Genomic DNA, 27,164 nt, shown 5'->3' on the forward strand with positions numbered 1-27,164 from the left:
GGTCATGATCTCAGGGTTCATGGGTTCACGGGTCCAAGCCCCATGTCAGGCTCTGCGCTGACAGCTCAGAGCCTGGAGCCTGCTTTGTATTCTGTGTCTCTGGCTCTCTCTGCCCCTTCCCCACTCATTCTCTCTCTCTCTCTCTCTCTCTCTCTCTCTGTCTCTCTCAAAAATAAATAAATATTAAAAAAGAAAAGAAAAGAAAAGTTCCAACAGAGCAGATTAAAAGATTCTACATGATCAACCATCATTCTGGCTGCACTTATGTAAAGAATCCGGCAAAGTTTATTGAAACTAGGCTTAATTTGCAAACAAATTAGTCTTACTGTGGTTATCTCTGACTAAAACGGGTATGACTGTAAAGAGACAAATTATGTGTCAGTAATAGCCCTTTCTGGATATCAGTTTCTAATACATTAATTGTCTTTGAGATTTTGTTTTCTACTGGTGAAATGGACTAGAATCCGAATTTTTAGTTTCCTCCAGTATTTGGTTGCAACTCTCTGAACTAGCATCTCCCAACTTTTCATGGAATCAGTGAGAACTAAAACTGCCCTTTTTCTGAAGTCATGTAAGCTAAAGCTGAACCATGTGATATAAACTTTAGAGAAATCACCCCAACAGTATACGTATGGACAATCTCCATGCCTGTTGCTATATGGCCAATTAGAAAGATCACTGGGCACATTTAAAGTACAAATCAGGAGAACCGATCAGATTGCCACCACCTGCCCTTACTCTTATCTAAAGATGCTTTGAGCCAACCATCTACGTATCTTCTTGATTAGCTGCCTTTCAGAATCCCAGAAACTGTGATTATAATCTGCTCCAATCATTAACTATTGTTTTTCTTTTGTTTCCATAGAAATGCCTCATATTAAATACCTGAGTGCACACACCTAGCCCACATGCATTAATTACTACGTCCTACAAGGAGACACAACTGTCTAACTGAATTGACCAACCCTCGGGACTAAGAGACTAGCTCAAAGAAATGCACCACTCTACCAACTCAGCTTCTGGACTGTGAATCTTCTTGGGGAAGTTTCAGAAGTGGGACTGATGGGGAAAAAATACAGGACTCCAAACTACGCCCCTTTGGTCTATGGATTATTTTGAGCTGATGGCAATTAAGACCCGGAGGCTCAAGAAAAACTTTTACCTTACTTAAAGGTAAAATTCTTAGCTTTCTAAAAGGTAAAACTTTTAACTACCTAAAAGAACTTAGATGGGGGCCTGGCTCAGAAAGAGAGCTATTATCAGAGATAATTTTTTATCTGAAAGATCTATATATACGGCAGGGCAGACATCTAATTACCAAATATCTGTTCTTCTTAGTGTCCTGTGAATAATCCTCCTTGCCTTTGAAGCCCCACGCCCCTATCCCATTCCTTCGCCCTGACGGCAGAGGCAGACCAACTGCTCGATTTGCCCTCGGGGCTCATATTTTTATGGGGCTCCCGAACATATGTAATTATATTTGTTTTCCTCCTGTTAATCTGTGCTATGTCAATTTAATTATTAAACCAGCCAAAGATACTAGCAAGCTAGAAAGACAAGACTTCCATCCCCACAACCCACACCCCGATGCCCCCTGCCCCTGTTTCCCCTTATAGCCGTTACTCCTCTCTAAAGTAACCACTCATCTGATTCTAACTATAGATAAGGTTTGCCTATTTTTTAACTTTATGTAAATGAAATTCACTCATATGCACTCAGTTGAATCTGGCTTCTTATGCTTCACATATTTTTTGAGATGCCTCATATTGCCTGTAGCTGTAGTTTGATGACTCTCATTGCTGGGTAGTATTCCACTAAACACACTTTATTCTACTGTTGGAGGACAGTTGGCTTGTTTGTATATGAGGTTATTATAAATCGTGCAACTAAGAACATTCAGGTGAACATGTTAAGCATTTCTGTGGAGTTTATACCTAGGAGTGGCATTGCTGAGTCATAAGGGTTGCTATTACTTTCGACTTAATAGACACTTCCAGAGCTTTACGAAATGATTTATTGATTTACACGCTTACTGGCAGGTACGGGAGCTCTATCTAGTAGCTTCACATCTTCACCAATACTTGTTATATCGACATGTTGTACACATTGTATACACGGACAAATTGTACAATCTTGTCCTACTTTAAAATATTAATTCTTCCATATTTCGGTAGCTTCTACATTTCTTTTTTTTTTTTCAGGTTTATTTATTTTGACAGTGACAGAGAGCAAGTGAGCGGGGAGAGGCAGAGACAGAGAGGGAGAGGGAAAATCCCAAGCAGGCTCGATGAGGAGCCCAATGCGGGGCCTGAACTCACAAACCGTGAGATCATGACCTGTGAGCCCAAACCAAGAGTTGGACGCTTAACTGAGACACCCAGGTGCCCCCATATTTCGGTAGCTTCTAATACTGACTGGGCATCATAATCATTTGTGGAGTTCATTAAAAAACACAAAGCCCTAGAACCCATCCATATCTAAATCAGAATTGCTAGGGGTAAGGTCATGGTTATATTATTCTAATAGTTCTAGAAGTGATCCTAATGCAGAGTCGGGTTTGAGACCACTGATGTAAACTTCATCAAAGGAACAACTTCATCATTGCAAATGACAAATGGTCTAAAAGGGCCTCATAAAATAAAATTAATTCATACAGTGAAATTGAATGTAGCCATTAAAAAGAATGAGACAGACAAACAAGGCTGATATTTACATGGTACAACTAACTGTATTAGTTAAAATTCTGAAATAATTCCATGCCAGTTGGTAAAGGCCACTGCCCCCAAGAGGCCTAAGTGTCCCAGACCCAACTATGAAGTGTCCTGAACCTCTGTTGTTTTGGCAGCAAAAAGAGTAACCTTGGCACAGCAGGGGCCTTGAGACCCAGTTTAGCATCTATTCTGACTCAACAGTGCCCATGCTACATCGGTTAAAATTTCTGAATCACTATTCTATCCTTGCTAGTGTATACATGCTATACTTGTGAAATTTTTTACATTATCTCCCCGCCTACAAGTACTAACATGGAAAAATATCTATAGTATATTGCTACCTAAAAGAGCAAGCCGAGGAAAAATCTATATAGCATGATTCCATACTGTAAAAATATTATTCGTGTGTCAGTAGTGTTGGCCTAGGAACAAAAATCTAGTGGAATCCTTCCTTATGGGTTTTCATCAAACTCTTAAGAGTGGTACTTCTGCAGTTGAGACTGGGGGTTGTAGCATGGTACATTTGCTTTTTGCCTTACACATTTCTGCACTCTTTGTCTTTGCTATAACAAACATGGAATGAAATAATAATAGTAGTGTTTCTTTAAAAAAAAAAGGTGAAGGGAAGGGTGCGCCTGGGTGGCTCAGTCAGTTGAGTGTCCAACTTCGGCTCAGGTCCTGATCTCCGGGTTCGTGAGTTTGAGCCCTGCATCGGGCTCAGTGCTGACAGCTCAGAGCCTGGAGCCTGCTTTGGATTCTGTGTCTCCCTCTCCATCTCTGCCTCTCCCGGGCTCGTGCTCTCTCTCTCTCTCTCAAAAATAAATAAACATTTGAAAATTAAAAAAAAACTTCACCTCATCCCAAAGTATGCAACAAAAATCTTAAATATGGAATGAGAATACATCAGCCACCTGCTCCATAGCTGTTCCTTTCTGCCTTCCTTTTTTTCTCTCTTAATATAAAACACATAATCATTAAGAAAATCTGGAAAAGTGTACGACCAAAATTAAACCATGTGAAATCTCTCCTAAAGATATACTAGTTTATATATTTTTTAACATAATGTAGATCGTGTTACATAAAATAGCTTTGTATGCTGCTTCCTTTACATTTAACCAATACTTTTCCATGTCACTAATTATTCCTATGTTATTATTTTAGTACATGTGTAATATTTCAATGTTTGGGGAATAACCTAATTTACTTAACCTGCTGAATTCTACTCATCTGTGGAAGGAATCTCCCATATTAAAATAGAGAGAAATTATAACAAATACATATATGAGAAGTAAACTTGGCAGAGATTCTGTTTGTGGTAATGAATTTGGGGGGCTATAAGGTTTTGTTGGCAAAAACAGAATTATTATCAGATATAAATAATTATATCTTGGTCTTGGCATGATAATTAGGGATAATAATGGAGAGAAAATATAAAGGAATACTGAATAGTTTAAATCTTATTTCAAAAGAGGCTCTGAAGTAGAGTTTGGAAGGAATTTGTGTAGCAAACAGAGAATAAAATCATCTGGTGGGGGAAGGGATATAGTGAGCCCATGCAGTTTAAAATTTATAGGCACAGTACCTATATTTTTCCTCTCTCTCTCTGGCATGTTCATGACCAGCACTAAATGGAAACAACATAAGTGTCCACCGGTGGGGGCGTAAGTTATATTGATCTTCAAAACTACCTATCCCACCTGCTCTGGCATCCTCTTCGATGGCAGCAAGCGACAACAAGAGTAGTCAAGGATGGGGGCGCCTGGGTGGCGCAGTCGGTTAAGCGTCCAACTTCAGCCAGGTCACCATCTCGCGGTCCGTGAGTTCGAGCCCCGCGTCGGGCTCTGGGCTGATGGCTCAGAGCCTGGAGCCTGTTTCCGATTCTGTGTCTCCCTCTCTCTCTGCCCCTCCCCCGTTCGTGCTCTGTCTCTCTCTGTCCCAAAAATAAATAAATGTTGAAAAAAAAAATTTAAAAAAAAAGAGTAGTCAAGGATGCAAGCTGCTGCTATCGTAAGTGACAGATGAGTTTATTTGCAACTTTGTTTTAATCATTAACAGGATAAAGGAAAGTTGAAAGAACACTACATGATCGGCACTGACATTAGTGCTAAAGACAGAAAGATGAGTACGACGCAATTGCTACTCTTAAGGAAATTGCATTCTGGTAGGGGAAATACGTATATACGCCTACTACACACACACGTGGATACACACATATGCATATATATGAGGTAAATAAAGAGATGGACTGAAAGTCCCAACTCACCTTCCAAAAACAATACAGAACTGCCAAGAAGAACAAATTACATAAAACCAATGCCCATAACATAACTAAAAGACAGAGAAGGCCCAAGTATCAAATTACCTGTAAGTAGGGAATATGGAATGGCGATATGAAAAACTGTGTGGAAGAAAGAAAAGAGGAGCTGATAGTGGGTCTAAAACTTATCTAAAATCACTAGCAGAAAGAGAAGGTCCACAGTAGGTGCAACAATACTGTAAGAGTGCTAGTTGATCTGAGCATGTACTACAAGGAAGGGACTTTAAGGAACACATGATCCGAGGTGGCAGTCTTCAAAAAGTCAGTGCTTTTGAGAAGATAGAAAGGAAAGTAGACGAGCTCTTTGGAGACTGGATAGTGAAAGCAAAAATGGGCAAAGGGGAGATTGAGAGCCTTGCAAGATAAAAGAGCACCAAAAAATTAAAGATTAAAAAGGATATACAATCCCTTTTACACACACACACACACACACACACACACACGCCCCAACTGTACTTTGCTGCACTAACAGAAGACACCCTTGACCGAAGATTCTTATAAGTTGCCCAAACCCATAAAACAAATAGGCAAAACCAGACTAAATATATACAAAGTATTTGAAGAACAGAAATCAAATCCACCCCCCAAAAAGAAACATGGAGAAAACTATAATACAACATTGCACACTGAATTCAATATCCTCAGGTAAGCATTTGGAGCTAGGATAACCCACCTCGAATAAGAATATTAAAAATTAAAAGCAGATTTGGACAATAAACAGAAATGACAAGAGTGTTGATTGAATTTAGGAAAGAAATGGAAGGAAAAGACAAAATCATCACACAAAGATTAAATTACAATGTCCCCCAGGGAAAATAGATACAAATAAAAGTTTACTAAGGAACACTGAAGAAAGACAGAAAAACAACCAAGAGAATGAAATGAAGCAAAGAAATAAAGTGTGCCAACAGCAGCTGAAACAGAAGAAAACCAAAGAAGAAACCAAGTGTGTGTGATTTGAGATCCTAAATATAAAAACAAAACAACTGAACAGAACCAATACTTAAAACTATAACCCAAGAAAGCTTTCTGGAAATAAGAAAAGACCAAAATGTACATACTGAAAAGGCCCAACAGGTAGCTGGGAAAACGGAACCAGAATGATCCACCTGAAGACATATCCTCACAAATTATTAGACTTTAAAAGTTAAATAATAATAAATAAATAGAAGAAAAAAAGCCTCATGACCTCTAAGCACAAAGATCAAAAGTGAAGTTCAGACTGGCATCAGATACCCTACACACTGGATGCAAAGAAATAATGCAGCTGTATTTTTTTTTGAAAAACTCAAAGACTGGATGAGTGAATCAAGAATGCTATGCTCAGACAAGCTATCTTCCAAATATCAAGGTACAGAAAAACTCTGAAGCACAAGAGGTATGGGACCATTCAGTACCCATGTGCCCTTGCTGAGGACTACACTGGCTGGCCTTCACCCTTGAGAGGTGACCGAGGAAGCCCGAGTGAAAGGACTAGGGACGAGCACTCAATGACTAATTGCCGTTCTGGGACTAAACTAAAGGCAGGAACCCAGGTGGAACAACAACATGCTATGTATTACATAGAGTGTGCTTTATGTGCAGGGAAGTACAAGCAATGCAGCTAAAAAAACAGAAGGTTGGAGAAGGAAAGAGAAAAGTAAAATAAGCTAATGATTATCGGGTAGACAATATGTAAGAGTTGAAGGATACCATTAAAAATGGCACGGTGGTAAAGGAGGAAGCAAGAAAACAGGGGACGACTGGAGATCAAATGCACAGCAGAGTGAAAGTAGTTAACACAAGTGCCAAGAGACCAGATGTTAATTCTTCTCACCACAAAAACAAAATGATAATTATGGGACGTGACAGAGGCTATAGCTAATGCTATGGTGGCAATCATTTTGCAGTAGCTAAGTGTGTCACATCAACACTTTGCACGATGTTCTATGTCAATTATATGTCAATGAAAAAAAAACTGGGACTAAGGCAATTAAATAATATCAAACAAAAAGGAACCAATAAAACAAAAATATAAAACTTCCCAAATACCAAAAGAAATCTGAAAAAGTAAACACAACATGTAAAGAACATAACAAGTATAAACATAACACACATGGAAGAGTATATGACAGAAAGACTTTAGTCACATGAAGAAATGTAAACGGGCTTCACTCATTTATTAAAAGAAAAAGATTTTCAATTTGGCCATCAAAACAAGGCCCAGATATATCTTCTGTGTAGAAGAGAGATGCCAACAATAAAGGGTTTCAGAAAGACCAGTGGTCGGGGCACCTGGGTGGCTTAGTCAGTTGAGCCTCTGACTCCTGGTATAGGCTCAGGTCGGGATCTCGCGGTTGTCAGATGGAACCCCATGTCGGGCTCTGCTCTCAGTGCGGAGCCTGCTTAAGACTCTCTTTCTCGGGGTGCCTGGGTGGCTCAGTCAGTTGGGCGTCCGACTTCGGCTCAGGTCATGATCTCGCAGTCCGTGAGTTCGAGCCCCGCGTCGGGCTCTGTGCTGACAGCTCAGTCTGGAGCCTGTTTCCGATTCTGTGTCTCCCTCTCTCTCTGCCCCTCCCCCGTTCATGCTCTGTCTCTCTCTGTCTCAAAAATAAATAAACGTAAAAAAAAAAAAATTAAAAAAAAGACTCTTTCTCTCCCTCTCTCTCAGCCCCTCCCCCCTCTCTCACACACCCTCTCTCAAAGTAAATAAATATATATAAAAGAAAGAAAGAAAGAGAGAGGAAGGAAGGAAGGAAGGAAGGAAGGAAAGAAAAAGAAAGAAAGACAGACTGGTGGTGAGCAAAGTATAGGACATGGACCAAACATGGTCTAGCACCTGTTTTTGTACAGCCCATAAACTAGTAACAGTCTATAGTTTTAAATAATTGTAAAAACCTCAAAAGATGAATAACATGTAAATAACATGACATGTAAAAATTATATGAAATCCAAATTTCCGTGTCCATAAATCAAGTTTGTTTTTGTTTTTGTTTTGTTAATGTTTATTTTTGAGAGAGACACAGAGACAGAGGGTGAGCAGGGGTGAGGGAGGGGCAGAGAGAGAGGGAGACACAGAATCCGAAGCAGGCTCCAGGCTCCAAGCTGTCAGCACAGAGCCCGATGCGGGGCTCAAACTCACGAACTGTGAGATCATGACCTGAGCCGAAGTCAGACGCTTAATCGACGGAGCCACCAAGGCGTCCCTTTTATTTTTTTTTAATTTTTTAAAATGTTTATTTATTTTTGAGACAGAGAGAGACAGAGGTCCATAAATCAAGTTTTATTGGAACACCACCGCCCTCCTATTCATTTTGTATTGTTTATGTAGCACAAAAGAAGAGGTAAGTATTGAAACAGACTTTGCCTGCAAAGAATCAAAGACATTATATCAACCTCCGTTCTCTGAATGAACACACACATGTGGGTTCACGGGGAAATTCTACCAAAACTTCAAAGACCAGAGAGCACAAATGCCTCACATAGTGTTCAAGAGCATTGAAAACTAAGGAAAACTTACTGATTCTTTTTATGAAGCAAATATAACCTTGACTCTTAAATCTGGTAAAAACAGTACTTTTAAACAAGAAAAAATAATAGATCAATGCCACCTGCAGGTATTGTTGCAAAAGTTTTGTTTATATTTTAAAAATATTTATCTATTTATTTTGAGAGAGAGGGAGAACTTGAGTGGAGGAAAGAGGGAGAAAGAGACAATCCCAAGCAGGCTCCACACTGCCAGCACAGAGCCTGACACAAGGCTCAACCCCACAAACCACAAGATCATGACCTAAGTTGAAGTCAAGAGTTGGTTCCTCAACTGATTGAGCCACCCAGGCACCCCACAAAAGTTTTAAATAAGATATTGGGAAACAAAATTCAACACCACATGAAGAAAATTATACAATCTGACCAAATTCTATCTATTCTAGAAATGCAGTTTGTTCAATATTGGGACATCTATTAATAAAACCTACGATATTAATTGATCTCTGGAAAACAATCATCTGGATATCTCCATAGATACTGAAAAAAGCCTGTGAAAAATTTCAACACCTATTTTTGAAAGCAAACACTCAAGAAAATAGAAGTTGATGGATACTTTTTTAATGTGATAAAAAGATCTTAAACAAAAGATAAAAATACATATGTGACAGCCAGTTATTTTACTTAATGTGGAAACATTTGAGGCATTTCCACTAAATCAGGAATAAGGCAGAAGTGCCCACTAATCCACTGCTAGTCAATACTTTACTGAAGATAAGAGCCAATGTGATTAAATACATGAAATAAGTTAGAGGTGTAAGAATTGGAAAAGGAGTAAAACTATTTTTATTTGCAGATGACCTAGAGTATACCTGGAAAACCACAGAGCTAAGCTGGTCGAACCAATATGGTAGCCTCTAGACACATGTAGCCACTGAAGACTTAAAATGTGGCCAGTGTGACTGAGGATTTAAATAGTTAAGTTTATTAACTTTATTTAATTTTATTTAGCTTTTATTTAACTTAATGTTATTTTAGACTTAAATAGTGACATGTGGCTAATGGCCAAAATACTGAAGAGGGCAGTTATAGAATATTTCCACTCTCTTCAGAAGGTTCTATTGCACAATGCTGCCCTAGGGAATCAATGATAAAACTAGCCCAAACAATAAAAGAATTAAGTAATGTAGCAGGATATAAAATTAACACAGAAATCGGTGTTCATAGCCTCATATACACAAATAATGACCCATTAGAAGGCATAATGATATAATATCAATAGAAAAGAGAAAATACTTAGGAATAAGTGTAACAAGAAATGTGCAAAATCTATATGAGGAAAACTTTCAAACACACCTGAAAGACACAATAAGTATACTTAAATGGAAATACACCATTTGTTCCTGATAGAATGATTTAACATAAGAGATCACTTCCTCAAGTTAATTTAAAAACATAATGCAATCCCAATAAAAAATACCAACATCTCACTGGGGGTTAGACAAGTTGATGATAGTAAAGATAGCATCCAAAATCACCGGGGCAAAGATGGGCCTTTTAATAAATCGCTCTGGCACAACTTAATAGACATTTGAAAAACAATTAGATTAGCTCCAAACAGGGCTCTAATGCAAGTATTAAAACATACAAATAGTAAAAAAAAAAAAAAAAATGTGCAAATTAATCTCTAGTAACTCATGTATCTGCTGATTTGTGCAAAAAGAAACACAAGAAAGACAAAACCAGAAACTTACAAAATTGACTTTCTGTAGGGGTGGGTGAAAACAGAATGGAAGGAGTAGGGTTGGGTATGGAGTAGAAAGAAAGGAAAAGCAGTGGCTCTCTGAGTGATACCTTTTTGCATAGTTTTGAGTTTCAGAACCATGTTATTGTTACACGGACTGAAAAATAAATATATCAAATTATAGCAAAGTTGAGGGTGGAAAATAACAACAACGACAAGAACACTGGAATACAAACAGAAACAAATTTTTCTCGTAGGTCAAATGAATAACATAATCACCCTGAAAACTGGTGAAAAACTAACCCAAGCAACTTTTGAACACAGTTCTTTGATTATATACCTTTAGGTTAAAGGCAAAACAGTATCAGTAAATACTGAACCCCGGTTAGTAGTCTTTTTCCTCCCACAGAAATATGGCTTAGCGATTCTGAAGCTACTTTCCATATATTCAAATATATAATGGGAGCAAATGTCAGAGAAAGGAATTATAAAAACGGAAAGGGGGTGATCGTGGATGGCTAAAATAAGCCCAGTGATAGCAGACTGTAATTGCAAGTTTCAGGATTGAATTCATGGAGGGTGTCAGTATGAAGCCACAGTTTTTAATATCCACAGACAGACAGATAAAGATGTATAATACACTCACACGTATGTGCACACATATCCTAATACTGCCCATTGAGAAAGCCTAGAAGCAATGATATGCCAACAACCGTGAACATGCTTAGCATTCAAATCTTGCTTTCTAAATACCATTTGCCACAAAAAGGAATTAAAACTCCGGCTTGATTCCAGAGCCAGGACTGCAAAAGATGAGACTGGAATGGCTTGTTGTGCCAAGAAGTAAGGAAGAGTTCAAAAAACGATGAGAGGATATATCAAAAGACAACAGGAGTCAGCTCAACAAATCGGGGGAAATTTGAGCATCAAAATGAATAACAGTAAATGATTATAATCTTCTCTTCCCCCGTACGTAAAAATTTTCTGAAGAGTAGTCACTTAGGAGTTTAATTCCTTAGGGCTAGAAGTATGACTCCCCCTAGTAAATACAAATGCATTGTAACAGTTCACAGCTTGAAAAGGCAGGACTCCAAGGATTAATGCCCTAGTGGTAGAATGAAAGGCAGTAAGGGAGGCACACATGCTTACCCAGAGTGCAAGGACGTGAAGTCAGCCTGAGACACAGGTATGTGCGTGTTTATCCTTAAAGTGTTAATACGTATTTGAGAAGGGACAGAAGAGCCATGCTGTGGAAGAATAAAAAATCTCTGCTATCTAGGTCAAGCAGACAGATGGCATTGTGAGGTGAGGCTGGGAGGGGAACACACGCGCACGCACGCGCACACACACACAAAATGGGCTGAAACAGCCCAACGTGAAGGGGCTAGCCCTAACGTTATGTGAGCACAGGCGTTAAGGAGGAAATAAGTTAATTGGATATCTATTATTATTATCTTCCTGCTCAGCTTCCCTTCCCCTAGCAACAGAACACCTCTGTTGTGTAGTAAGCCCAATCCACATACTGATCCCACCCCCATTGTCCTAGGGGATAGGGAACATATGTCCCGGGCTTGAGCATTCAGTGTGTCCTATATGCTCCTGGCCAGAATGACTAGTTCCGACAGGGCACCTGACCTAAATAAGCGCCATCGGAATCCTCTGCAATAGTGCTTCCTAGGCTGAAATGAACATTCGAATTCCCTGGGGATCTATTAAAAACGACAATTCTGATCCAGTAGGCCTAGGATAGGGTTTGAGAGTCTGGATTTCTAATAAGCTCCCCTGTAATGCTGATGCTGCTGGTCCAGAGTCATAATGATGAACATTAAGGCCCTTCAGAAACTTCCTGTCAGACTTATCAGGGAATAATTGACCTTTACCAGAGCTGCAAAGCTGACAAACTGATTCTGGGCCTGTTGGCTTTTCTATGACATGTAGGGTTTGTTTGTTTTAGATTTCCATCATTCAATACTTTGTGTATTCTTTCATTACATCATATACACACTCACAGAAAACAGAAGCCATATACATGTCTTCTGTCACTCCCCCAAACGCCTTATTTGGTGTTTTACATTTAGAAATGCATAATCAATGTTCTTTAGCACCCACTGGGCAACAATTTTAAACTCCTAGATGAAAGAAGTGGAGAAGATATTTTAAGGAAATGGTAAAGCAGAAGAAGGATCAGTTTCTAGCTATCATCCTCTGGATATCCTGAAGATAGTCCTAGATCCTGAACCTATGCAGCTATGAAAAACCAGCATCACTCTCATCATTCCCCAAGTGAGTCACTGTGAAGAATTATAAGGGCGATACCTGTTCAGTACAAAAAAGCAAGCCTCAAAGACAAGATCAAAGGAACTAGCAAAAAATACTATTAATCGTACTTACAGATTTGCTCAGTGCTTTCTGGGAGACACCTAACCCCAAAACTATAGTCTCTAACCTGGGGTCTACAAGTGACATTGTCAATTTCTTTTCAAGCCATAAGAAGGGAGTTTTACCAAAAACAACTCTCACAGATTAGTTGACAGTTTGAACTACCCTTTAAGGAATCTTAAGTCACTGTGATATCTTTTTATGCGCCCAGAACAAACAAGCTTAACTGATTCACTTCCCTTCAAGGCAAGAATCCAGAAGTATCCTCCTTATTTACAGAGAATCCCAACTCCTAACTCCTGTTTTTGGATTAAACAAGGTTTCTTAAAGAGTTAAATACCCTCCTGTTTTAACCAAGGCTTGATTAGAAACCCACTAACTTTCAGGATCAGGCAATAATTTTCCTTCCTGACCAAATTACATTTCAGCCCTTCATAAAAGTCAGCTTTAATACTAAACACTAATAAAGAAAAAGCAACTAATTCAACCCATTCAATAACCTATTCACACACACACACACACACACACACACACTTCCTAAAAAGTAAACTTCCAAAAATGCACACATAATAGTCATAGGTTCTCTTATTTTTCTTTCAGGCCACCCAGTCTCCAGGATAGGGGTGTTCTCTTCAGCACCAGCCCTCCCAGAGAGGTAGCTCTCTGTTTTCCAATTCCTCTGCCAGTGACGGAGCGGGTCAAGTATCCAATTCAGGACAGGTGTATTAGGAAGCCTGACTGTAGGTGTGTATCTAAACTATATTCTGCTATTTTGTACTCCATTTGTCTGATTCCTACATCTTTCAATTGATTCAAAACTTAGCAGAAGAGAAAGAGCACGATTCTCAATCAGTCCTTCAAACGTCGGAAGTCAGCAGCTTTCATACAAATATACAATCCCTATAAATGTATTCCTAATTTATCATTGCTTTTAGATTATATATATTGTTCCATCACAAATAGGGAAAATATTTTTCTTTTGAAAATGACATGATCTCGCAGTCTCAGACACGGACTCAAGAATGGCTAAATGTAGACATATTTATTATGCATGCATATGAAAAAGTATCCCAACAATTTAATCATACATCTGTAGCATTCCCTTTTCAGTTTGACCTGCTCATTCGTATCTTTCACCAGTCACAGGTTTCTGGTTTAATTAGTTCTTTCCTCAGTCTCTTCAGTAAAGATTAGAATCTGTTAAACCATAGTTTCTGAAACCATTTCTATAGGAAGATAAAGAAATAAAGACAGAGCATAGAGTTTTCTGAACGAATAACATGATACTGGAGTGGAGTTTAGAGAATCTAAAGAAGCCATTTTTAGCCCATTTCTAAACTGTTCATTTTAAATACCAGGAAGTCTTTTCAGATAAACTGTACACCTGCCACTTCAGGCTTAGATTATATCATTGGTTCCTATATACCTATAGGTACATAGTATTGTTAACATAAAGGGAATTCATATCTTTTTGTTTGTTTGTTAAGTAGGCTTCCATGCCCATCGCGCAGCCCAGTGCAGGGCTTGAACTCATGACCCTGAAATCAAGACCTAAGCTGAGATCAAGAGTCGGACACTTAACCTATTGAGCCACCCAGGTGCCCCTGGAATTCATATCTTATTAAGTACCAGACAGATAGATGGCAGAAAAAAAAAATAGATGATACATAACATGATACTTTGAAAATCTGATAGAAAGAACTTGCACTTTGGCAATGATAGTATATCCCAGGACAGCCATGATGAAGTTGCTGCAAACTGAATCCTAGGACACTACATAGCATATTGAATAGGGCTATTAAGATTATCTAAGGATACTGGGAAATATTGGAAAACACCAGCTTTACACTTCAGTTTTATTTACACATTGATTAAAACAATGATGATTACGTGCCTACAATGTGCATCATGTGACCACTACTATGAGAAGTGAAATGTGGCCTAACTGGACATAAATACAAACAGATAGTACAGTGTACTGAGAGATGCTGGAGAGGTATCAGGAAAAGGAAACAATTCTCCTTGTCTGGGAGTAGACTGGATGATACGGATTAACAGAAAGTTCCTCCGGGTAGAACTATACATTTGAGTTTCTGGCATAACTAATTTTGAGCTTGTTTATTTTTCCTGAAATGAACTGACCAATGTGTTCACTCTTTCCAATATCTGTTCATTGATATTTGTTTTAAATGTTGATGTTCACTGTATTCGGGAAAAGGAAATTAGAAAATACATATTGGTCTCGATTTACTAGACTTGTTTGTTTCTGAACCTAGAACCACCACCCAATATAATATTTAATCATAAGCAATTTTAAGACTCAAAATTCCCCTTAGTAATAGGCACCAAAATTTTTCCCGTAACATTTAGAGCCATCACATTAACAAACCGCCCCCCCCCCCCAAAGGGCCTTTGGTCAATGTTTTTAAAAATGTTAATTCAAGGGAGCATCTGGCTGGAAGAGCATGTGACTCTTGATCTCGGGGTTGCAAGTTCAAGCCCCGCGTTGGGTGTAGAGATTGCTTAAAATGAAATCTTAAAAAAATAAAAATCAAAATGCTAATCCACTTCCCCAAGCAGCTATCAGCCTTTCAACTGTGTATGTGTGAGCCCAGGCTGAGCTGAGGTGTATGAACAGCTTGCTCCCGGGGCCTTACTTTAATTTGATTTCAACAATCCTTCCTCTGAGAATAACTGACACACATATGCACACAAATATTACCTCTACACTAGTGAAAATCAAACCTCGATGACGATAAGAGTATCTGGAAAAAGTTCCAGTGAAGTTCCTTCATAATTGATAAATAAAACCCATGACAACATTTGTGTGTATTTTTGTACCGCAGAATTAATGTTTCAAGTGACTATAGATGCTGATATAAACAGAATAACATGAGGTATGATAATAATAAAAAAAGAACTATCTCCTTGATTTTTTTTCTGCCTTTCCCTCCTTCAAAGGTAAATGCAAAAAGAATAATTAACATAAACATAAAGAGGGTCCCCAGTTGCCCTACTGCCTTGTACCTTTGCCGCCTTTTCTTTCTTCCTTACTATCTGCCACCCTTGCCCTATGAACTCTGGCTCTTCAAGAAACCACAAGGCTTGCAAAAACAGTCCTCAGAAAATATGTTCCGATAGTTACAGAATCCTCAAGCGAGACACAAGAAGGAAGGAACAACCCGCAAGCCCTGGAGGGGGTAAGGTGGAAAACTGCTCTTTGTCGTAAGGGTGCAAGACCCCCGTATTCGCCTTTCCAGGGTCCTGCACAATCTCTGATCCTGCTCCCGCTGGAGGGCCAGCTGGTTTTGGGGGCTCCCTGACACCACATCTAAATGAAGTCTTTAATCTCTATTCGGGTCACTGAAATAATTTTCTCTTGGCAGTAAAATCTATATGCAATTTAATAAATGGGAAGATACAAAGCAAACATACTCTGTTCATTTTAAAATGCTGCTCGAAGCAAAATAATTATAGAATTTATAGCTGTACAAAATACACCATATAGGTATATAAAGCATATATAAAAAAAAGATTGGTTTCTGATGCTCACTTATCTATAGAATATTGAGGGGATACGCTTACAATGTCAATGGGTGAAGGGCAGTAGGTTGATTCCCTTAAATGAGAAAAAGCTCTCCAGTGTGTTCAAATCACCGGCCACTTGCCAAGAGTACATGGTATCATGGTGCTAATAATCTACCTGAAGTCACCAATCTGTCTGGCATGAGATCAACAAATACTTAAAACTGACATAAAGAAAAAGTAATTTTGACTGTAACAGAAAAATAAAACAATAGTCAGAGAAAATCGATGAACTAAACTGTGCAACCCTCCACTTAGGGTAGAAAAACCCACACAAGACTTCATGTTAGAATGCAGGGTATTACAAATGGCGTGGTCATCTAACAAACCGAATGTCCTAAAGATGATGAAGGAAATAAAGTTGGTCCATTTTAAACACTTTTATACGCTACAGTATTTTAGAATGATCCCTACTCTTGATATCTAAATGGAAAAGTCACCAGTAATAAAGCAACACTGAAATAAGGTATACATAGAAGATTTTATACAATTTTGGTAGAAGTTCCATGCTTTAAATGAATTTAGATCCAATAATTAGGTCAACTCTAAACATGACGAAACAAATTTATCTTACGTTAAGTCTGTTTTTCTGAAGTGATGGAACAAATCTGCAAATCTGTCATTAGTTGTGGACTCTGTTCACCTGTTTTCTTTCTGAAAGGACTGAAATGCTGCAGCTAAGCTTGACAATCAGACGCTAAGGCACAAGGCCCTCAGCAAACCCTGGGTGGCGGGGGGGGGCGGGCTGCTCACCTTGGCGGAGTAAAACAGCAATGGATTAAAAAATAAATACGTTAATTAAAAAGCCCCTAGTTTTAGAATTGTTTTTGTAGGCCCTCTTTCGCCCATGCCTATCACATTTAGAAGAATGCAATTAAATGTCTGCCTGAAGGTGAATCACATGGGAGCCATTAGGCAAACACCTCCAAGCGGGGTGACAGAGCTAAACGGGTACTGATCGTGGCATTTCCTTGGCACGAATGTAGTCATTTCTTAAATTTAACATTTTTCTTAGAAGGCAGTCAGAAAGGATCTGTCAGTGGTTGGTTTCTGTTTTATTCTGGTGATTTGCGTTAATTCAGTTGGTAAGATTTGCCTATCGTCGGTCATCTGCCATGAAGGAAAAAAAATGAACCCATTCTAACAGTTCACTGGATACTAGAACTCAGAAAACTTAATTTCCATCGAGCCAAAATGACATAAGCAACACCTGGAATTCTGGAAAGTACAAGAGTGAAGCCTGCACTGTAGGAACACCTTATGTAACAACCTGTTCATCGTAACTACCAATCCATTCTGAAGGTCAGTAAAAAAACCATTTCCTCCTTAAAATATCAACCAGTACGAAAAAAGACAACTGCCGGGTAGTCTGAGTTTCTCTGACTGGATATATAATTCATATGGTGTGTCTTACCATGTTGAAATATAGCTTGAAAAAAAATGCAAAATGAGTTATTTCCTGACAATGGTAAAATTATTAACTATTTTTTACAAATTTAGAAAAGAGCCTGGGGGCTACTCTGGAGAACCACGATGAGGGAAAAGGCACACCCAAAAGCTTGCAGTCTGGTGACCTCTGGTCATACTATAATTACTAAAAGAGATCATTAGAGAACTTGTAATAGTCTTCTTTCCTCAAAAAAGAAAATGGAAACCTAGCTCAAAATGTTCAGTGACATCGTAAAGAGAAAGCGGAGCCCAAATAGCATTGTCTTACTAAAAGAAAGGAAGGAAGTGGGTAAGAGAGGCCCACACGGGCAGGAGGGGGGAATCCCTGACATTGTTTAGAATTTCCAGTGTGTGGTGATAATAAAAAGCAAATTATTTTTAGTCAGTCTTATTATTGTATTTTTATTTATTTATTAAAGTTTATTTACTTATTTTGAGAGAGAGAGAGAGAGAGAGAGCGAGCGCACAAGTGGGGGAGGAGCAGAGAGAGAGAAAGAGAAAGAGAGAGAGAGAGAGAGAGAGAGAGAGAGAATCCCAAGCAGGTTCCATGCTGTCAGTGCAGAGCCTGACGTGGGGTTTGATCTCAGGAACCATGAGATCATGACCTGAGCTGAAATCAAGAGTTGGACGCTTAACCAACTGAGCACCCAGGTGTCCCAATTTTATTATTGTTTTTAAATGCCCTAGAGGTACTGCAAATCCTTCCTGCCTGTATCCTGAGGCCAACCACACCCATGACCTTAACCCTTGATACAACCCATCTAACAGGAAGGTTTAATTTCTACAGATTTTTCTCTAGAAGTTCTGCGCAAGATCTTTACCGACAAATTGATAGATTGACCTAGAAGCCAGAAACAACGGCCAAGAGAATTTTGATTGCTTAAGCTTTAAACCTCACATGTCCAGGCAGTAAACAAACAGTCCAAATGACGTAGCAATGATGTGAAAGCAGACCCACCAAAACAAGTTGCTAAACCAGAGGGAAGAATATCTCTACTTGAGGGACTGAATTAATTCTTCTTGAAAAATTTTTGATACACTAGTAATATTATTCACATAGTAGATGCTGGAGAGACTGTAGTGAGCACTTTATATTCTTCTGCCTTTGTCAGGTTTATAGTCTAGCAGGGAGAACAATTTAAAATTCAATAAACTATGGAACTGCAATAATTATAGAAGTACAGGAAGCTATGATGAAAGCGTGTGGCAAGACTCCATAGTGTTGTTCAAACTCTGTAAGCCCAATCCATACTGAGAAATATATTTACATTGTAACCCTGCCCCCCACATCTCTCGTAAAATAATATACACACACAAACTCATGCACAGACACATCCATATATAATTAAACCTGGACATTTTTTTTTTTTTTTTTTTATTTAAAAAAAATTTTTTTTTCAACGTTTATTTATTTTTGGGACAGAGAGAGACAGAGCATGAACGGGGGAGGGGCAGAGAGAGAGGGAGACACAGAATCGGAAACAGGCTCCAGGCTCTGAGCCATCAGCCCAGAGCCCGACGCGGGGCTCGAACTCACGGACCGTGAGATGGTGACCTGGCTGAAGTCGGACGCTTAACCGACTGCGCCACCCAGGCGCTCCAAACCTGGACATTTTTCATGAAACAGTATTTGTCCTGAAAATGTGTGGCAAACTCTGATATTTTCTATTTCATTTTTATTTTCCCAGCCTCGACCACAAGATTGATTTTAGGATCCTTCTATGGGTTTTGACCCAAAGATGGAAAAACACAGACTGATGGCATTTTTAAGTCAGCTGCATCATTTGCTAAAGGTACAAATTCCTGAACCCCACCTAAAACTATTGAATTAGAATCCATGGAAAACGGATCCCAGAAAGCTGCATTAATTTAGCGGCTCTCCGGATAATTCTTAGGCATATTAAAGTTTGAGAACCCTTGGTATCATTTAATCTCAAATCTCAATGATGAGGAGTTATTCAGGCACTGAGAGGGTAGACAAATGTTGGTGCCAGAAGCCACGGTAGATACAAAGACCAAGTGGGCAAGCGGGGGCATGCTGTGTTTAAGGAAGTTCAAAGGAACAAGAGTCTAGGGCACTTGGGAAGGCAACGAGCATGGAGAAGTAGGCATGCGTGGTTCATTCTGCAAGTTCTCTCTTCTAGTCTGTTCCACAATCCCTCAAGAATAATTAAAAGGAAGGAAATTTTGACAAATGCCACAACATGGATGAACTCTGAGGAGAGCTAGACACAAACAGACAAATACTGTGTGAGTCCACTCGTATGAAGTACCTAGGGCAGTCACATCCCAGAGACAGAAAGTAGAATGGTGGATGCCAGGGGCTGAAGGAGGGAGGAATGGAGAATTATTGTTTAATGGGTACACGGTTTCAGTTTTACGAGATGAAGAGAGTTCTGGAGGTTGGCTGTGCAACAATGTGAATGTAACACTACTTCACCGTATACTTAAAAACGATTAAGATGGTACATTTATGTGTATTTTACCATAATTTAAAAAAAGAATACACGAGTCCAAGAGTCCGAAGCTGATATCTGATCCTCACTAGTGTTCGACTTCTTTCCCAATGATACCGAATTCCCCTCAGTTCTAGAAGCAATGGCAACCATTCCCTTTTAAGCAATCAAGACACTAGAATCATAAACCCTTCTTCCTTTTTTTTTTAAAGCTTGTAAAAACTTTCTAAATTGGAGAATGAAAGGAGAGAGAGAGAGTGGAGAGAAGAATCGATTACAACTTGACCTCGTGATGAAGAGCAGAGCCCTGTAACTGTCTCAGTGGAAGAGATGAAACTAATGGAACACTATAATTTTTGGCTAAAGATCATAAACTGCTTCCTGTGGGTCACAAATATTTACTTATCCTCGACAAATATTTTTGCTTATGAAGCTTTTCTTCATGAAGGAAAATTGTGCGTAATGCCCAAGTTAGCACGTATTCTCATTTTGGGGTGCCACGACTCAGTGGTTCCCAAATCTAGCATTGAGTTGCACATCAGAGTACTCTGAGGAACCTTAAAAATTTACAGAACCCTGGCTCCACTCCAACTCTACTGGAGAAGATTACCCAGTAGGTTCCAGCAGTGAACCAGTGACTAGGTCATTTTAAAGCTTCCAAGGATATTTTTATGTGTAGCCTATTTGGGAAAAATCACTCAAAGAAAAGACAGGAGAATGGCTGCCTGAGCACATGCACTTACCTCCCTCCACCCTCTCAAAATCTCTTTGAAATTAATGAACATAAAAGTATGAAAATACCCATAGCAGTACTAGAAAACCAGGAAGCGTTCCATCAGTAGACCAGAACACTAAGGAATTTCTGGAAGATATAAAGCAGATGGAATCAGTAAAACCCCAAATTGCTAAAGAGCCTGAAATGAACAGGATCATTTACATTGTAAGTGTTGCCGGCAGAACCTCAGAATATTCCCTAGATCAGAGGCAGCAAGTGTTGGCAGCAGATGTGGGTCAGGTGTCCAGTAATTACTGAAGGCTTTGGTAATAATTTTCCAGCATCTTACTCTCAAGAGTAGCTGACTTGTGAACTGTCCCCGGGTTGAACATGACAAGAGAGGAAAGGCAGTGTTCTGGATAAAGTCTGGCGGCCAAGAGGAAAAAGGAGCCCCCATTTCCAGAAGGCAAGTTTCTTATGCACATCCTGAAAGAAAGTCCAACTGGGTAGACCTCCTCCTTCCCCCCTACCCTACATCCTCTGCAGGAAGAGATCCCGTACTCATAATTTTCATGCATGCATTTTTTTTTAACCACTGCTGACAAAACAAGTCCACAGACTCATTTGTTAACATGAACTGCCATCACAAAAGCATAGAAATGAAGAAACAAAAGAAAGAAAGCATTTTTATTTGGAGAACAAATACAGGGTTAACTCCAAGGGGAATAAAGTAAATTCTAGAAATCAAGGGAAACTTTCTCTCACCCATAAAATAAGAATAAGCCATTAGAAAAGGAAAAATACAATCAGAGTACTTAGAAATTAAGACCATGAGAGCCAAGAAAAACAAATCAACCAGACAAACAGCACCTCAGAAGAAGAGGTGAATGATGGAATGAACATATCTGAAGAATGAACTAGGTACAACGGATCCCCTTGATCAAGCACAGAATATGACTCTCAGGGTGATCATCATAAACAACTTCGGCAGGCCCCGCCAGGGTTCCGTGGGCTGGAGGAGGGCCCAGGCATGGAGGGAGAAAGAATAGGCAAGGATCACACGGCAGGTCTAGAGAGGGCAGACCTAGTGCGCCCACCCTAAGCCTTCTGGATCAACTTTGCCCGGCTTGTGTCCTCTGCCTGGAATGTCCAAGTACCCTTCACTTTACCAAGGCCTATTTTCACTTAGGCCTGGGTCCCGGTACCACGTGCCTCTGGGAAGGCTTTCTTCACTTCCCATCCTCAGGCTGATTTTACATTTTCGAATATCCCCACAGATCAGCACAGCTAAGTTTTTTTTTTTTTTTTTAATTTTTTTTTTTTTTCAACGTTTATTTATTTTTGGGACAGAGAGAGACAGAGCATGAACGGGGGAGGGGCAGAGAGAGAGGGAGACACAGAATCGGAAACAGGCTCCAGGCTCTGAGCCATCAGCCCAGAGCCCGACGCGGGGCTCGAACTCACGGACCGCGAGATCGTGACCTGGCTGAAGTCGGACGCTTAACCGACTGCGCCAACCAGGCGCCCCAGCACAGCTAAGTTTAACTTTCTATATAACCTATTTGGGTCTCTGTCTTCCTCAGTTTTGAGGGATATTTGAAAAAAAATTTTAATGTTTATTTTTTTTTTTTTTTTTAATTTTTTTTTTTTCAACGTTTATTTTTGGGACAGAGAGAGACAGAGCATGAACGGGGGAGGGGCAGAGAGAGAGGGAGACACAGAAAAACAGGCTCCAGGCTCTGAGCCATCAGCCCAGAGCCCGACGCGGGGCTTGAACTCACGGACCGCGAGATCGTGACCTGGCTGAAGTCGGACGCTTAACCGACTGCGCCACCCAGGCGCCCCAATGTTTATTTATTTTTGGGAGAGAGAGAGAGAGAGAGACAGACAGAGGATAAGCCAGGGTGGGGCAGAGACAGAGAGGGAGACACAGAATTTGAAGCAGGCTCCAGGCTCTGAGCTGTCAGCACAGAGCCCAACATGGGGCTCAAACTCAGGAATGGTGAGATCATGACCTTAGCCAAGGCCGGACGCCCAACTGACTGAGCCACCCAGGCGCCCTGAGGGATATTTTAACCAAAAACACTGGTATTATTCAGCTACCGAGACATGGATACATGTCAGTTGTCCTCTCAATATATCTTGCATGCCTACTGGTAGCACTGGATGCACTTCTAATAGCTGAAGAAAAATAACAGAAAGGGTTCTGTACACACAGCATTAAAGTACCTATTCGTCCCATGTTGGAATTCTCTGAATTCAATAGGATGCCATCACATTTTGCGACTTTCTGAATTTCCACCAGGTTCCTAAGAGTTTATGCAAATGGACCTCTATGAATCCAGTAATTTGGTCAAAAACTAGGAAGCCCTACCACATAACAATCAATATGTTTTTGTCTCCCTGAAATGGATATACAATTGGATACTTTCATTTACTGAATATCATCTGTGAGTTTTCCGGAGGGAGTCATAAAAGGTACTGACTTTCAGCTTTTCACCGCTGTCTCTACTCTTACTGACCTCTGCTACTCCTGGGCTACTAAGTCTAAAACCAGGCAACTCTATTATGCCAGGCCTACGACAGGGCACTGGGGCCCTGAAACGATAGTTATCAGTACAGATCATGTGATGGCCCAGGTATCTGAGATATTTATCTTGAGTAAAGCTAACAGAAGTGATTTCAAGGCTTGCACTCTCTGATTTTTCCCCCAGCAGATCAAATCTGTTCTGTATACCATGTCCTGGACCACAGGCGTCAACAGGAACAGAGCAGAAAATGTACTGAGCCTCAAAAGCAGACGAGCTGGAAGCACTAAAGGAAGGTTAAGGGCTTTGCCTATGTGGAAACGTAAGAAAACAATTAGTAAGAAAATGAAAGCACTGAAATCGTTGACTCACCTCTAGCTCAATTTCTTGGGAAATCATGCTTTTTAAAGAAACTTAACAGAGAGGGAGAAGGACAGTGAAGAATATGGCATTGGTTATCTTTAATTGCCCTTACAAAGCAAATATTCCTTAAAAACAATGTGGTAATGACCGCGGGATTTATTGTATATGTGACAGAGAAAATTTTTCTCTGGAATTTTTCTCCTTAAGGCACAAAAGATAATTGATTTGGGGGATATGAAAATTAGAGGTCCAACTTACAAAGTAGTATATTGACCCAATAGGTGTATTATCAAGTAGCATAGTTTTCCCCAGCTCATGGAAAAACCTACCATGGCTGAAATAAAACTAAAAATGATTTTTAAAAAGAAAGATATTAATCTCATTAGTCATATCTTTATTTTGCTGAGTGGGTAAAACTCTTCCAGATTGGGAAGAAAATTCCCTAAATAGAAGTAATTCAAGACAACTCTCTATAGTCAGGAGTTCAGAAGTTCAAGTATCCTGGGGACTTGGGAACGTCAGAGCCCCTATATACCCAGATTTATATCTCTCTTTAAATTACTCCCCATAATCAAGGCAAGAAGCAAAAGTAATAAGTTCCACCATAAGCTGAGGGAATCTAAAGGTTTCCAGCACCTTAAACAATGAATATGGTAAGAATGAGAAACTATCTTCTCACAATAGTTGCTAATGGTCTTTAGGTAGAAATTCCCCAAAGAAAATTAAGTGTCCCTTCCACTGCTGTTGAAAAGAAACCCTACCTCCCCAATAAGACCACGGGAACACTTTCAACACAAACTGGAAAAAATATGAAAAGTCAGAAAACTTCAATATTTTTTCCACAGAAGAGAAGAAGAGAGACAGAGGAAGGGTATTTGAAATAATGCCTCTGTGCAAAGTTAACCATCTGGATTTAATCTCTAACCTTTAGAGATATGGTACAGAGATATGGGGTTAACCCTTAGGTCTGATAGGGGAGGAAAAAGATGCCAACAAAACCGCATAAAAACTGAAGTCCTTTTTAAAAATTTTTATTTATTTATTTAAGTAAGCTCTATGCCCAACATGAGGCTCAAATTCACTACCCTGAGATCGAAAGTCAATGCTCTACTGACTGAGCCAGCCAGGTGTCCCTACACTGGTTCTTAATAATCAGAAGCATAGACCTTGAGCTCAGGAAGAGATGTGCTCTAAACTCTTACACTTAGTTCTTACCCTCTTATAAAAGATGGTTCAAAGCGTAGCCCCGAGGTAAAAGTAGAGAACAGAGAGGCAGTCATAAAGCATAGTTCAAACTGACTGGCTGGGGGAAGGAGGAGGAGGAAAGGATTAGGGAAGGAGTAGAGGTCCTTCCTTTTGCATCAAAAAGTCTGCCTATCTCAGCGCCAGTTCTGAAATCTTCCACATTGACACTGAATGAGACAGCATCACAAGGTGAGGATGATATGCTTCAAATCTTTGGAAAACAAAATGTATGCATGTGTATACTCTAATATACAGTCTCTTAGCAGCATTCGTTCTAAGTAGGGATAACAAGTTAGAAGTTATGGCCTAATTAGCAAGAGGCTCAGTGACACAGCCTGAAATATTACATCCAAATTGCTTAGTAGCTATACGGAGTGTAGATGACAATTTATGGAAGAAATTCTAATTCAACTGACCGGTGCAGGAAGTGTCAAACAAAGGACAGCAAAATATATGTTGAAATTTCCACATACACATTTTACGAAAGAGCAACCCTAAAGTATAATTAAATAAAAAGCACCAGGCTATGCTAATGTCATCATCCTAGCATTAGAGTCTCTAATCCTCACCAGAGCTTTGTTTTTCCACCAAGAACTTTGTCATATGGCCCTGTCATTTTCAAATGTAAAATCTTCCATGACAAGAAAATTTTCCAAGGCACTTATTATCCTCATTTAAAGCACTAGAACCCACACAATCAGGTTATTAATAAATGACAAATCGGGAGTTTCCACTTACGTAGATATATTGTTGAAGCTGAGAAACAGACGCTGGAGGCTGGGCAAATTATCCACATCTCTCTAGAAGGAAACAGAAAGCAAAAATTTATCAGCTGGAAGAAAAAAAAAATATTATCAATGTCTTCTGGCTCGGCTGTTGAAATATGTAGTCATTGCTGTTTACTGCAACCTTGCTAGACCATTGATTTCCACTGGACACCGAGCTCCATTCTTCCCCACTGCAGATTAAATGGGAGGGTTTCACTACATCCGCAGAGCAAGCTGCACCACTCGCAAGGTAAAAAGCAGTGAGAACAGGGAGAGATGCCGCTAGCCTCTTTAAGCATGCTTTTGGGAAAGAAGCCAAAATGCTACTTCAGCATTTCAACTGTAGCACAAATATAGTATGATCAAACATTTGTTAAAAATCACTTTTAAAAGGAAGCTGTTCAAATGTTTCAAATTTTAAATTTATGCAGTTAGCTTTCCCAACAGTACCGAGAATTTCAAAGCCATTTCCCTCACTATTCTCAATCCTTTGGAAATAGACCAGTTACAAATGAACCAAGATGCTGACAATCTCCCCATAAAACTAAAAGCAGATCACAGTGAGTGTCACTGAAGGGCAATTTCCAACCTAAGCAAACAACAGACGTTACGATTGGAAATCTACCCCGTTCTGTTTGGGTACAGCACCCCAGAGCAAACTATGGCTATTTAAACGTGGTTTTATCCTTACCAAATAGTGAAATGTTTTGGCTCAAATGATTTTTTTAAAAATCACAAAATAAGTACAAAGCCATCTAATTTCATCAAATGGAAAGACACAAACTTCTTGAAAATCTGACATATGCTGAAGAAATAGAATCTTAAGAAGCAGCTTAGTAATTACCTAGGCTACAACCTCATTAGGCACATGAGAAAAAGTGAACAGTTGGGGTTGTTGCAGAGGGAGGGTGGGGGTGGGATGGAAAGGTGACCCAGGATTACATACTGCCCTTAGAGGCTGAGACAGGACAAGATTGGTTATCTTGACTTCCGTTAAAATTCTACACACTGACACTTCTCTTATAAAATGTATCTCTCTCTCTCTCTCTCTCTCTTTTTTCATTTAAAAAGTTTTTTTTAAAGACTCACTTTAATTTGCTGGATGATGAGCTAGCTAAAATATCTGCTGTTAATACTAATATGTTAGTATGAAAAGTTGGGACACATTTCTTTCTTCTTTTTTTGTGTGTCTGGGACTTATTATTGAAGCATAATTAACATACAGCATTATATCAGTTTCAGGTGTATAATAAATGCTATTAATTTTTAAGGGCAATATCATTTATAATAATTCTAGTTATAGGAGTCTGAATAATGCTAATACAAGTATATACATTGTACATATTACTGTGTCGAATATTTAAACCCAAATCAAAACTTGTTTTACTGTTTCCATAGGTCATTACCTTTCTTCCTCCTTCCTTTCCCTCCTCCCTTTTA

General features: G+C 39.4%; 1 protein-coding gene across 4 annotated transcripts in view; it reads right to left on the reverse strand.

Moving 5' to 3' along the window:
- Positions 1-27,164, reverse strand: part of LRRC49 (leucine rich repeat containing 49) — a 148,324-nt gene that overhangs the window by 75,794 nt on the left and 45,366 nt on the right. For all 4 annotated transcript variants that reach the window (XM_045449234.1, XM_045449233.1, XM_045449235.1 and 1 more), the window contains one exon: positions 25,696-25,757. In XM_045449234.1, coding sequence (XP_045305190.1) covers positions 25,696-25,757 — 62 coding nt within the window. The remainder of the gene's footprint in view (positions 1-25,695; positions 25,758-27,164) is intronic.

This window comes from Leopardus geoffroyi, chromosome B3, assembly GCF_018350155.1.
Source record: "Leopardus geoffroyi isolate Oge1 chromosome B3, O.geoffroyi_Oge1_pat1.0, whole genome shotgun sequence".
Classification (NCBI taxonomy): domain Eukaryota; kingdom Metazoa; phylum Chordata; class Mammalia; order Carnivora; family Felidae; genus Leopardus; species Leopardus geoffroyi.